General features: G+C 57.8%; 1 protein-coding gene and 1 pseudogene across 1 annotated transcript in view; both read right to left on the bottom strand.

Moving 5' to 3' along the window:
• OLFM1 (olfactomedin 1) overlaps window positions 1-836 on the bottom strand; it is a 38078-nt gene extending 37242 nt beyond the window's left edge. The window contains exon 1 of the mRNA XM_073022089.1: window positions 364-836. Coding sequence (XP_072878190.1) covers window positions 364-513 — 150 coding nt within the window. The 5' untranslated portion in view covers window positions 514-836. The remainder of the gene's footprint in view (window positions 1-363) is intronic.
• Window positions 837-7548: 6712 nt separating this feature from the next.
• LOC103239658 (uncharacterized) lies at window positions 7549-12716 on the bottom strand (annotated as a pseudogene).
• Window positions 12717-12942: the final 226 nt, after the last annotated feature.

Genomic DNA, 12942 nt, shown 5'->3' with positions numbered 1-12942 from the left:
CAAGTCCCCAGCCTTAGTTTTCTAACCTTTTCAATGAGGGGCTCATGATTAGTGACCCAGGACTCCAAGCCTCCGAACCCCCAGCAAGCTCCCCGGGCCCCGCGGCTAAGCGCCCAGGTGAAGGAAACGCCGCCCCGGGGGCGCGCGGGCGGAGATCGAGTGGCCCAGGCTGGGGGAGTGGGGAGCAGGGTCACCACCGCTGCGCCGGCTCGCGACCCCTGCCCTTGCCCGCCCTGTTCCCTGCCACCTCCCTGGGCAACTCGGGTCCCGCGCGGCGCCCGCCCAGCCCCGAGCTCCGGACCGAGGAGGGGGAGGAGGAGGAGAAGGAGGGGCCGCGCCAAGGCGGCCGGCGGGCGCACTTACGCCGGTGCTGCGGTCCAGCGTCCCGCCGCCGGCCGCCGAGAGCTTGGTGGTGTTGAGGCCCACCAGCGAGGGCAGCGTCTGGGACATCCAGTTGGTGATCATGGCCATGGTGCTCAGCACGACCCCGATCTTGAGCAGCGGCACCGACATCGCGCCTCGAGCTGCCTCCAGCGCCCGCTCCAAGCTGACGCTGGCTCCCGCGCCCGGGCGGCCTTCAGGCGGCGGGCACCGCGGCGGGCAGGGGCGCCCGGCTGTGTCCCCGCGCCCCCTCGGCCCGCCGCCGCCCGCCCGCCGCCGCCGCCGCCCCGCGCGCCCCGGCCATCGCCGCGCCTTCCCCGGGCGCCAGGGAGGGTGGCCAGGCGGCCTCTGCCCGCCGCGCTCCGCGCCCCGCGCTGCCCGCCCCGCGCCCCGCCTTGCCCGGCTGCGTCCCTCCCGGCTCCTCAGCCGCCACCGGGAAGCGCCGTCCGGCTCTGAGCGCTGCGCGGGCTGCGCGCGGGGGCCGCGGCCGGGAGGCGGGGCTCGGACGGGCGGGGCCGACGCAATCCGCCCAGGAAATGGGTGGATTTTTCCTCTTGCTCGGCTCCCCGCCGCCCCCTGGCTGCCGGCAGCGAGATCTGCAAACTCCAGTCCGCCCAGGAGTTGGGATCAGGGTGACATGAGGAGACGGACGCACCACCACCACCCCCAGATCATAAAATACCCGGCGGCGGCGCGGGGACCCCAGCTGGGGCACGGCCCGCGGCCCTCCTGTCGCGGGGCTTCTCCCATCCTAACGCCTAGGCACCCCTCTCCGATCCCCGCAGAGGGACCACTTTGGGGCAAAGGTTGCCCGCAGAGAGACGGCACCATCCTGCCTACTGGGGCCCTTTTCCGCGGTGATTCGAGGGTCCCAGCCAGCCTGGGCCCTCGCCTGAAATCCAGCAGGCAGGGCCGGTTCCGAAAAGCAGCCAGACTCGCGAAGGCCTCCAGCGCCAGGGGGGCGTCAGGGTATTGGTGCAGAGTTAAAGGCGCCCCTGCGAACCCTGGGCAGCCGCGGTGCCCTAAGACCTTGCTTGGGAGGAAGGGAGCCAACCGGCACCCCTGGCACCGGCACAGCAGGGCGAGGGCTGGGGTGGTCCGCTGTGGCCCGCGGTGCGCAGGGAGGGGTCTGGGAGGGCGCACACTGGGCAGGAGCTGCATACGGTCTGGGGCTCAGACCTGGGCCTCGGGAGCTGAAGGGGCCACGCCCATGAGCGTGGTGTTGGGGAGGTGGGGGTGTGGGGCGGGAAGTGGGGTGTGTGGTGGAGGGGCGTGGGTTGGGGGGTGTCCTCATCGGCTCAGGGGTGGCGCTGGAGTCCTGGCGCCCAGGCCCAGCTGCAGGGCAAGTGGCGCACGCTGCCCCTCTTCCCGGCTCTCTGCGGCGACGGCGGCAGGACTCACGCGTGTCAGTCCCACCGAAGCGCAGCAGGCCAGACTGGGTCAAACGAGTTAATAGGGCTTTTGCATTTGTAGAAGGCTGCTAATCGGAGATGAAAGCCGCTTCCTCCGGGGCCTTCCATTAAGCTTTCCCAGCCATTTGGGGAGGAAAGACTCCCCCAGCTCACTCACTACACTCTTCTCTGCCTGGGTGAAAATTAATCTCCCTTCCTGGATGGGATTTGAAAGACGGACGCGGACCGGAAGGAGCGCGCCTCCCTGGCGCCCGCCTGAGAGGAACAACGCCTTCCTGGGGCTTTTCTCCCTGTGCGCGCGGTCCTCGGCTGCAGAGACTTCAGCTGCAGCCAAGATGATCCTGGCCTGAGTGCTGGGTGTGAGTTACATGAGCCCCTTAGATCTGCTTTTCTGATTCATGCTGTAATCCCAGGCAGCCGGGCTGGGTCGGGGGCCAGGAAATTCCAACTGTTGGGGAAGGGCGCCATCTCCCAGCGTAAGCTGGCACTGCAGGCCCGGCTCACAGACTGGGCCCCGGCCGAGACGCAAGTCCGGTTGGGCTGGCGCCGCCCCGCTCCTCTGGCCCTGCACGTTTAACACCGATTCAAGGCCACAAGCTGTGTCTGTCCAGATCACTCACGCCGCTTCCCACTGCGGAAGGACAAGGACCACTTGTTCTGTGAGAACAACTTCAAATGCAACCCAATCCCATCCACAAAACTCTCAGGCCGTCTCAGAAGCCACAGACATATATTTAACGAAGTACAAGATTAACCTGCACCTGAGCCGCTCTAACCTGCACCTGAGCGGCTCCAACCTGCACCTGAGCGGCTCCAACCCGCACCTGAGCGGCTCCAACCTGCACCTGCTCCAAACTGTCCTGTCCAGTTTCTAAAATCTGTGATTCAGTGGGCGTAATCGTTATGAAAGGGTCGTCAGATAAGGCTTGAGTAAGTGTAATTTGATTTAGAAGGCCATGGAGCATTCTAGAAGGAAACTATGGATTGTTGAAGAATGAAGGCATTTGGATTAGAGGATGGGTACGGCCCCAGCCAATTAGGTATGGCCCCAGTCAATACCAAGTGTTCCTCAAGAGACTTTCAATCCCAATTTCTTCACGACTTCTCTTAAAGCAAGGGCTCATTACACCTGCAGCTCTGAACAATCATACGAATACTGATGGGGTGGGTGCTGCACCCCAGATGGCACTAGGGCTTTGCCATGCCGGCACCCAATCCTTACTGAAGTGCATAGTGTGGTGGCATTGACTCCACCGTACGGATGAGAAGTCTCAGGCCTAGAAAGATGACAAGACCTGTCCAAGGTCATATGGAGACAGCCTATTTCCAGGGCTAAGCCCGTACACATGATAGCATCCTTGTCTCATAAATGTCATGGCCATAGTTAAATCTCATGAGCCCCAGAAGTGGCGTGAGTTGCATGGCATGAGCTGCATGGCCACAGAAGCCCTGGCCGTCTGCACAGTTCCACGAGCCACAGAGGCACCAGAAGACATTTCATGGGCCCTTGCCTTCCACGCTCGTGGGAAGGACAGGAGGCTGCCCGCCCCTTTCTGAGTCCTGGCAGGAGCCTGCACCAGCTTCCCTGTCATGACAGGTTAGACCAGCCAGGCCTCTGTCCTCATGCCAGCCCCTTCCAGGCCTTGACCTTGGTGGACTCTGTATAAATTCATCAACACACATAAAAACAAGCATATCCCCTCCACATCCCCCGGCTTCACAGCTCAGAAGACGCACATGTGAGAGGGTGCTCCTGCCCAGCTTGCTATAGACCTTACAAGAGGCAGACACACGCGCGCTGTGGGAGAATCACCTCGGGAAGCCCTAGGACAGCCACATGGTGAGCTGGGAGGACAAAGATGACACCAACGCCCACAGTCAGACAACCACCGACACCCACAGTCAGAATAGCGAGGTCCACAAGATGCAAACCTACTCAGGTCCCAGAGCCAGGAGTGGCCGCTTGGTGGGAAGCAGGTCTCTGGGCCACTTCCCGATGCTCCTTGGCAAAGGACGCCCTCAAGGGACAAAGTTTGGACGCCTAGTTGCTGTTTAAAAATACGCATACTGTTCTCAGGCTATTGGCAAATACTTTGAAGGGAAACAAGGGGAGGGGAGGAAGAAAGGGAGGGAGAAGGGAAGAAGAAGAGAGGGACAAAGACAGAGAGACAGAAAGACAAAGAAACAGAGAGGAGACAGATAGGAAGACAAAGATGGAGAGAGAGACAGAGAGAGAGGAGAGAGAAGAGGGAGGAGAGATAATAGAGACAGAGAGGTGAGAGAGAGAAAAGAGACAGAGGGAGAGAGGACAGACAGAGAGAGATGAGAGAGAGAGAAGAGAGACAGACAGAGAGAGAGAGAGGAAAGACACACAGAGAGGTCCCACATGGAGCCACCTCTACTTTTTCTACGCTGTATGTACCTTTTTCGTTCCCTTTTTGTGCTGGAACATTCCTGGAGCAAGGAAAGGACCTGGCCTCAAGCCAGGCAGCATGGGAGGAACCACGGGTCTCCTGAGCACTCCCTCTTGGCAGCCACAGAAGACTAGCACGGGTCTTCTGAGCCAAGTGTCCCCCGCACTCCCCTCCTCCTAGGCCTCTGGGTTCACACATGGGTGGAGGTGTAACTGCTCCTCACCCCCTTCCCTGGAGAGGATTTCCATCCTGGCCCGGCTCCCTGTGCCTGGCAGCACCTCCCGTAAGCCAACAGTCTCCCAAACGCCACCTGCATCAGGCGTGGCTGTGTGGCCTGCAGCTTTGGCCAGGGGAGGCAGAATGGCTGAGGGCCACAATTGAGCAGCTTTCAGAGTCAAATGTCTCAGCCACGCCCTGGCTCTCTGCCTCTGTCATGAGGGAAACAGGCCCAGAGAGGGCCCCTCCCTCGCCCAGGGCCCTTGAATGAGCGGACATGTGAACCAGAGGTGCCCCCGGGCAGCCTGTGCCCTATGCACGCTGTTACCGTCGGTAGCCACTGTGCTTGGGGTTTGTGAGCACCGCTGGCCTGAGCTGCTGACCCAGGAGATTCAGCTTCCTCCGAGGCATCATCCTTCTCCCTTTCCCTCAGTGTCAGCTGTTCAAGTCCCCCGGGGAAGCCACTTCCCCTGGGGAGAGCCTCCCACAGACCCTTGGCTGTCACTGGAGGACGTTTCTGCCATTCAGCAGTCGGCCTCGTGTCCAGCTTTTCAGTCCTAGTTCCTTGTCCATCCAGAGAGCTGACTTGTCCACGGCCCCTGTTCCCCCAGACCCCTCACGCACCCTCTGCGCTCTCCCTGGCAGGTTCCACACCTCTTTCATGGATATGGTCTCAGCCTGGCCACAGCCAGGCCGTGGGAAGTCACAACCCTGTACTCCCTTAGTTGCCAAACAGAAAAGAGGCCAATTCTGGGAGTGGTACTTTGAAGAACAGGGACAAGATAATTCAGCAGGCACATCACCCTCTGGGCTGAACGCCCATTTTTCAGGGACCCCAAAAACATGACCATTTCCTACTTCGCAGGTGAGGAAACTCTCACCGTAACTAACGGGGAAAGGCAGCCCGGTTTCTATGGACTCCATCATTGATCCTGACATGAGTTCAAAGGTGACATCATGATGACAAACATCAAAGAGTCAACCCCAGGGTCCAGCTGGGAATGTGGAAAATGCCCCAGGTGGCACCATTTGCTTACAGCCAAGGATTTGATGCTGCCAGATTCCAAACAAAGTTCTTTGCATCCAGATGACGCCCGGCTTCTGCACAGGAGGCTCCCGGGCCCTGCTGCCGGAGACTGTGGAGCCTGGATTTGGCCTCGGAGGAAACTTCCTTAGCCACCTCTCCCCAAGACTGCTGCAGCCCCTGGGGGAATCTCCTGTTTCATCATCCTTTGTATTGCTGATGGAACAAAGCATCCCTGGGTCTCTCAATGCCCCTCACCTGCTGCCACTCACAGCTGCCTCAGTCTGTGCCTCTGGGGGACAAGAGGCTGAGGCTGAGTGGCCTGGGAACGGAAACCTGTGTGTGCATATTGGGGGCTAGGAAGGGGGCTGGGCAGGGGCTCAAGGACTCAAGCTGACAGCCAAATTGTTGGCCAATGGCTGGCTCCCCATTTCTGAGCCCCGTTGCACTGTCTACAAACCACACCCTTCAGTGCATGGAGTAAAGTTATTTACGATACACTGATGTTCTTTCTTTGACTCTCAGGCCCACGAAGCGTCAGCAGAAGCAAGTGGGGAAGACTTTCTTTTCAGCGCCGCTCAGGAGAGCCATTTTGTATGGCAGGGAAATCCCTGTGGCAGGGTTTAAACTCCCCAAGGACAACTTGTATACCGAAAACCACTAGATGGAATGGAACCATTTTAGGACAGCCCAAAGCGATGCTGTGAGCTGCTGATCTGAATGTGGACAAGGGCTGGCGAGCCGGGCTCATTCGCATCTCCCCCTTACACTCTTCCATCTCAACTCTTCCTGGCTACACACTCTCCAATCAGAGTTTAACTGTCATTGAACTGTGCATAAGGAATATACGGGCCAGATCCCTGCTGCCGGTATGTCTTCTCGGGGCGAGCAGGTTGGCTTAGGCACATCTAACCACTGCAGCTACCATCACCAGCTGGAGCCCAGGCAGGGGCGTGAGCTTTGATGTGAGCACAGAAGAAGCAGGGACAGGAAACCTTCTCCAGGTGAGCAGCCACACACGAGGACGGGTCAGTGCAAATGCGGCAGATTCTCTCCATGGCGGCCCCTCCAGCCACCTTGTGCAAAGCATGCCAAGTGCAACGAAGGGTGTCACCAGACCCGCGGGCATGTCGGGCATTTTACAGCCTCATCCAGAGGCCACCTTATCTCAGGACCTGTAGGTCCTACTTCTTACTTCTTGGTCTTGAACTCCTGACCTCAAGTGATCCACCCGCCTCGGCCTCCCGAAGTGCCGGGATTACAGGCATGAGCCACTGTGCCTGGCCCCTAATTCTTACTTCTTGGATCTCAAGTTGTCATACACATGCTGGGACATTTGAGGGGCACAGGGCTGCCTATGCAACCCCTAACCTTATGCCCCAGAGAACTGAGGCGGTCGAGCAGGCACTCCTAGATGCACCCTCGTCTCCAAGGAGTGGACGGGCCTGCTGGAGTGGACGGGCCTGCTGGGGTCTTTGATCCTCAGGGGTTGCAGGGAAACCACAAGTGGATCCCCTCCTTCTTGCCCTGCTTTCTCCTTCAAAAGCCCATTTTCAAGGTCAGCAGCCAGCAGCGTACGTGTCCACACAGTCGGAAAGGCACAGCTGATGGGCTCTGCGGTGCATTCCGCAGAGGTCGGCGAGCGGGCGGCAGCACCGGCACTTCCTTTACACTGGTGCTCGGTGACACTGCGCTGTTTTTCGACTTTGCATTTTCTTTCTGTCTTAACAAACACCAGAACTCAGGTTTCTGAGGCATCTGACAGACCCAGAGCTCCATCTGGGGTCATCACTTATGTGCTGGGTGGCTGGGCAGGCTGCTTTACCTCCCCACACCTGTGCGCCCTCAGGTCAAGAATGAGGACCACTACCCAGGATTGCTGGGACTGCCCCGACATGATAAAGTTTACTCCTGACACGCGGCATCAGTCCTCGCCACTGGTGGGATTCCTGGGGCTTTAACTCTGGGCGGGCTCCAGTTTCTTATATCATGTATCTTATATAGTATATTATTTATTATCGTTATTATTTATAATACTTAGATTATTATTTTAATAATCTACAAACCTCAGAGGTGTGCATTTTTACTTTCTAATCTCTCTTCCCCTCCCCTCAGTCGCCCTAAGGTGCCAGTCGGGACAGCGCTGAGGTTTCCGAGCGTGCAGGGCGTCCAGGATGCATCTTTCAGAGCCGAAAATTGGCTGCTCGCCCCGTCAGCCCGGTTCGTGGTTGCCATGTATCTAATTCAGTTTAGCTAGTAATTAGTTTTGTATTACTTTACACGGTGATGTTAATACTGATTACAGGGCCTGATAGCGTTAGTAATAAATACAACCCAAGGCAGGAAATTACCTTTCTTCTGATTGGGGAAGGTTGAAGTCAGTGGAATGAGAAGCAAATTACTTTAGGAGACGGAGCAGCTGCCTCATGGGCAGGATTGACAGCTCAGTGCCCCTGATGTCAGGAGCCTATCCACCGGCGGGGGCAGCTCAGGAATGGGAAAGGGGAGCGTGCCTCGCTCCCTCTGTGTGTCCAGAAGCATCACCAGCCCCAGAGGCCACGGCCAACTTCGATGCAAAGACTGAATGAATTCCACGTATTCTGAAATAACTGGTTTAGGGAAAGACCCAATTCCACCTGAACTCTTCCCTCTACCCCTGCACTCCACCCCCTTCTACAAACACTGTATCCTCCCAGCATGTCTAGGACAGAGAGGGGCAGAGAAGCTGGAGGGGAGGGCCTGGCAGGGGGACAAGACAGGTCATCTGGACCACCTGGTCCAAGCTTAGGTTTCAGCAGAAAAAGCGGTTGGCCGTTTCTACTTGTGTGATTTGTTCAGGGGAGTGAAGTGAGGTCTTCGGCTCTAGAATGAGCTAAACGGGGGGATGAGGAACAGATTCAGAGGGATGGGCCTCACTGGGGTTCTGAAAGGCTAAGTCAGCATCACCTCCCTGGTCTTCTCATCTGCCCTGTTCACACCAACTCATGACTCCCCAAGTGCAGTCCAGGGTCCACCCACTTCTCAATGCAGGCACCTAGACCGGCAAACAGCTGGTGTAACTCTGAGACCCAGCATACAGTAACCACTCAGTAAAGCCTGAAGACAGTCACAGTGACGGTTGCCACTCAAGCCTGTTCTGTGTTCACTGACAGCTTGAACCCCACCGGGGGCATCCAGGGGCGTCATGTTGTAGGAAGGGCCAGGGGATGCATGGCTAATGGGGAGAGCTCCGCTTCCATCTTCAAACACTTCAAATACCCTCAACCCACACGGATTGAGTATTGGATATGAGAGTCAGGGTTTCCAGGCCCTTCTTCCTGCTACAACCTCTGTCTGCAGCTGTTTCTGTCTTCTTCTCCTTCTCCTTCTTCGTCATCTTTTTCTTCTTCATACAGAGTCTCGTGCTGTTGCCCAAGCTGGAGTGCAATGGTGCAGTCTCGGCTCACTGCAACCTCCGCCTCCTGGGTTCAAGCGAGTCTCCTCCCTCAGTCTCCTAAGTAGCTGGGATTATAGGTGACCGCCACCACGCCCAGCTAATTTTTTGTATTTTTAGTAGAGATGGGGTTTCATCATGTTAGCCGGGCTGGTTTTGAACTCCTGACCTCAAGTGATCAAAGTGCTGGCATTAAAGGGGTGAGCCACCACACCCGGCCTCTGTCCTCTTCTTTTCCCCAGGCTCACTAGTGGACCCAGGTGCAACCTTGGACCCAGATCAAACATCCTCCTTCTCCAGAGCTTCCTCCAGCTTCCAAAACAGAACTCACTCCCCAACTCCCACCCAGAGCACTCGGCGCAGACACTTCTTGTGCTACTGAAACACATGATTATGGCAGAGCCTGGGGTCTTCCCTCAAAGTATGCCAGCCCCAGGTGCCAAGCGGCAAGGGTTTGGCTCACTCACCATTGTAAGCCCAGAATTGACCGAGTTAAATCCAACCAGCTGGTATCCAGGAAAGGCTTGTTTAAGGAGAGAATGAGTGAGCCAATGAAAGAATGGGGTTGGGGGTCTGTAGCAGGAAGGGATCTTACTCAAGAATCATCTTGTTTAATCCTCCTTGTGAAACAAGGAAGGTCAGGCTCAGAGGGGTTAAAGGGCCTTTCTCAAGGTCACACAGCCAATGTCTGGTGGGATTGGGGTGAGAGTGAGGCCATCTGGGTTCAAGGTTGTTGCTAGAAAGATTCCCGGCCCCTTTTACCCTATTACGTACAAAAAACATGCTTCACTCTGAAAGGAAGCTTGTGGGGTATGGAGGTGGGAGCCCAGGGAGCCCCTGCCCTGCCCCACCTTCCCCAAGGCCCAGAGATCAACGCCTCAGTACCCTGCCCAGGAAGCTCAGTACGATGCCACTTTACCCTGCTTCTTTAAGAGCATGAAATATCAGCCTTTTATTGAAAACCACAGAGCAAGACCATGTAAAATGTCTTTCTGTCTGAGGACAAAGTTCACTGGCCCCACAGCCCTTGCATGTCGTAGGCCATCCATCAACGGTTGGTGTTTGATGGAGTGTCTCATCATAAGCAAGCTGTCAGGAGAACAGATGGCCCGGCCATGTGCTCCACTCCCCCTGCCTGCCCGCCTGAATCCTCCAGGCAGCATGTATTAAGTGCAGGTAGGATCCAGGCATTTCTAACATCTTCTCATGTCGATGTATGCTCATGTAGAAACACAATAGCCCTAGAATCGCATGTCCATCCCTTGGGCGGAGTTAAAAGCAAGGATGTGGCTGTGGGGAGCAATTTACCTACAGTGGAAGCAGGAGGCAGACACCAGGCAGCTCCAGCACCCTTTCCTGAAGCCCAGACTCATTCACTCACTCACAAATGTCAACAGCGTTGCTCAAGGAACCCACAACGCATAACTTTGGAATCAAGAAAGTAAGATGCTTGGGGATGGATGTCCCAGGTAGCTCTTGGAATCAGAGCTGGCTGGTCCTACACCCATACCCACTCCCGACCCCAGGTGCCACCTTAGAGGTCAAAGATGAAAGTCACCTGGTGTAACCCCAGGGGGGCCCACCCAGGTGGGGACCAGGGTAGCCAGGCTCTCAGGTGCTGGTGCTGAGCCAGCCACTGTCCACCCCCTTCAGAGACTCAAAATGATTTCACCTGCTGAGCCTTTTCTCCAAAATCCCACCACATTAGGGATAATTGGCCTCCAATGCAAGATTCCGAAAGCACAATTATCAGAAGCCAGCCCAGGGAAGGTGGAGCTGTACCGTGAGGGTGGGACGTGCCTCCTGGCTGAGTCGAGGGACACATTCCCCTGAGACAGCCTGTGGCTCAGCTTCAGAGAAAGGAACCTGCCAGGCCAGCAAAGAAAACAACGGCGTTTCCCTTCCTGACCCGGGAGGCTGCCGGCTGGCGGAGCTGACCAGGGTCCTGAAGGTGGCTGGCTGGGCCCTGACACCAAGGTCTGAGGATACAGGGGTGTGCACAGGGGCTGGCTGGGGTTCGGATGTCCAGGACCCTTTGCGCGGATGGACAAATACTTTCACCACTGAGATAAAGCTTCTAATTGAAGTTGAACCAAAAGTTTCTCCCCAGAACAGAGAATCTTTACAAAGACACAAAGAGGAGCATTTATGGAGAAAAAGCATCTTTTGGCCTGGGCATGGAGGCTTAAGGGTGCCATTAAGGCTTGGAGGGCCCTTGGGTGCGGCCTTGTCTAGGACCACCCAGAACCAGCCATCTCTTTGCCAAGATGTCTTGATAAGACACAAGCACAGCCCTTTGTAGGGCAGCTTGCCACTCATCGGGACCTGGTTGCTTTTCTCTGCAGGTATCTGCTCCCCTGTGCGTGCGTGTGTGTGTGTGTGTGTGTGCACGTGAATGAATGCATCTGTCCAGCCACAGTGGACAACCACCACCCCTCCACCAGGCCTTCCTGTGGCCAAGAAAACTTCTCTCGTAGAGGCCACACCGAACCTCTCCAGGGGGGACTGGCCGATCGTCTGGGCAGCACCAGGAGAGGGACTCTGAGGGTAAACGGGACGACGTAACCCCACTGCTGGATCGGGATTTGGACTGCACGTTCTGGGCAGAGCCAGGGAACCAGTGAGGGCTTCCAGGCAAAACAAGGGAAGCTCATTCAGTATCTTCTCTCCTGTGGTCTTCCTCTCGCTCTCTGGCCCTCCCATCTTCTCTCCTTTGTTTCCTCTTTTATTCTGAGGGAGAGGGAGGCAGGGAGGAAGGAAAGGAGGGTCAGGGGCAGCTGGGGCTTGGGACCAAGGTGCTAGCTGCCCATCACTTCCTGGTCTTGCCACTCCAAAGGGCCAGAGTCTCCCAGTTCAGAGCATGGCACAGTGGTATCATTGAAAGGGCATTTTAATGTCACTCCCGAGTAGCCCGGCTCCGGAGGCTGGCAGGCTCTTCCCAGCACCATGGTGCCGAAGCAGCCCTCCCAGTTCGGTGCTCACAGACAGCCCTTCTCCTCCCCCAAGACTTGCCAGCTCCAAGATGCATCTTTAAAATGGAGAATACCAAGCAGAGACCTTTCTCTATTGATACATTGTTCAGGGGACAACGAGCCCGTTTGAAATGCCCAGGATCCCCACACCGGCACACCACAGCGCTCTTCACTCCCCTCCTGCCGGGCATGTGGCCACAGCCCCCCAAGCCCTACACAGTAAGCCAACAATGCACCCAGCTGGCCGGTACGCTGGCTGCCCTTCCCGGTCTCAGCGGCACAATCCCCACCGCCTCTTTCCGGAGCCCCCAAGGGCAGCGTTATGCCCAAAGGGAGGATGTGCCACTCTGGGGTGTGTGTTGGGGGTAGGACTAAGGTCCTGCCACCTCCAAAAATGCCTGGGAACTTGGCTACCCGGCTCTCACTCTTCCCCCTCCAGATGACAATAGCAGCCAAACACCCCCTCGTGCTGCCCTTTGAACTTCTCAGCAGGGAGCAGGGGGCAACGGAGTCCTAGGAAAAAGGGGGCAGCTGTCAGCCCTGCTGGGCCGGGACTGGAGGAGCACCGTCTCGGGTCAGCCTGCACCCCTCCCTCCCACCCAGGTCTGGCCCAGCACCCTGGCCCCTCCCCAACCCCGGCGCTTCGGGCGCCCAGGCCGGGGGCGCGGGGCGGCGTGGAGCCGGAGCGGTTCCCGGACTTTGTGGGGCTCCCCGGGGGGGCCGGGCCGGTCGCCTGGCAGGGAGGAAAATGGCGTTGGATGCACGTACTTGAGTGAGTTCAGTGCCCATCAGGATGAGGAAGAGGAGGCTGAGGAGCTTCCGGGCCGGGTGCATGTCTGGCTGCCACCTCCAACGACCTGGCATGCAGGGCCCTGGGTGCTGGCCGGCCGGCGGCTGCGTGGACGCGGACGCGCTCCGGCTCTGGCCCCGGCTCCGCGGGCTCCGGCGGCGGCGCCTGGCTGGTGTCCCCGCGCCTGGATTCAGCACCCGGAGCGGGCGGCGCGCGGGCTCTGCTGCGCGAAGCCTCCGCTCTGCATATTTATCGCGTCCCGGTTCCGGCGCGTCTGCCTCCGGGCAGGGCTGGGCAGGG

This window comes from Chlorocebus sabaeus, chromosome 12 (assembly GCF_047675955.1).
Source record: "Chlorocebus sabaeus isolate Y175 chromosome 12, mChlSab1.0.hap1, whole genome shotgun sequence".
Classification (NCBI taxonomy): Eukaryota; Metazoa; Chordata; class Mammalia; order Primates; family Cercopithecidae; genus Chlorocebus; species Chlorocebus sabaeus.
The sequence above is the reverse complement of the archived record's forward strand: the minus strand, read 5'-3'. Positions and strand labels throughout refer to the sequence as shown.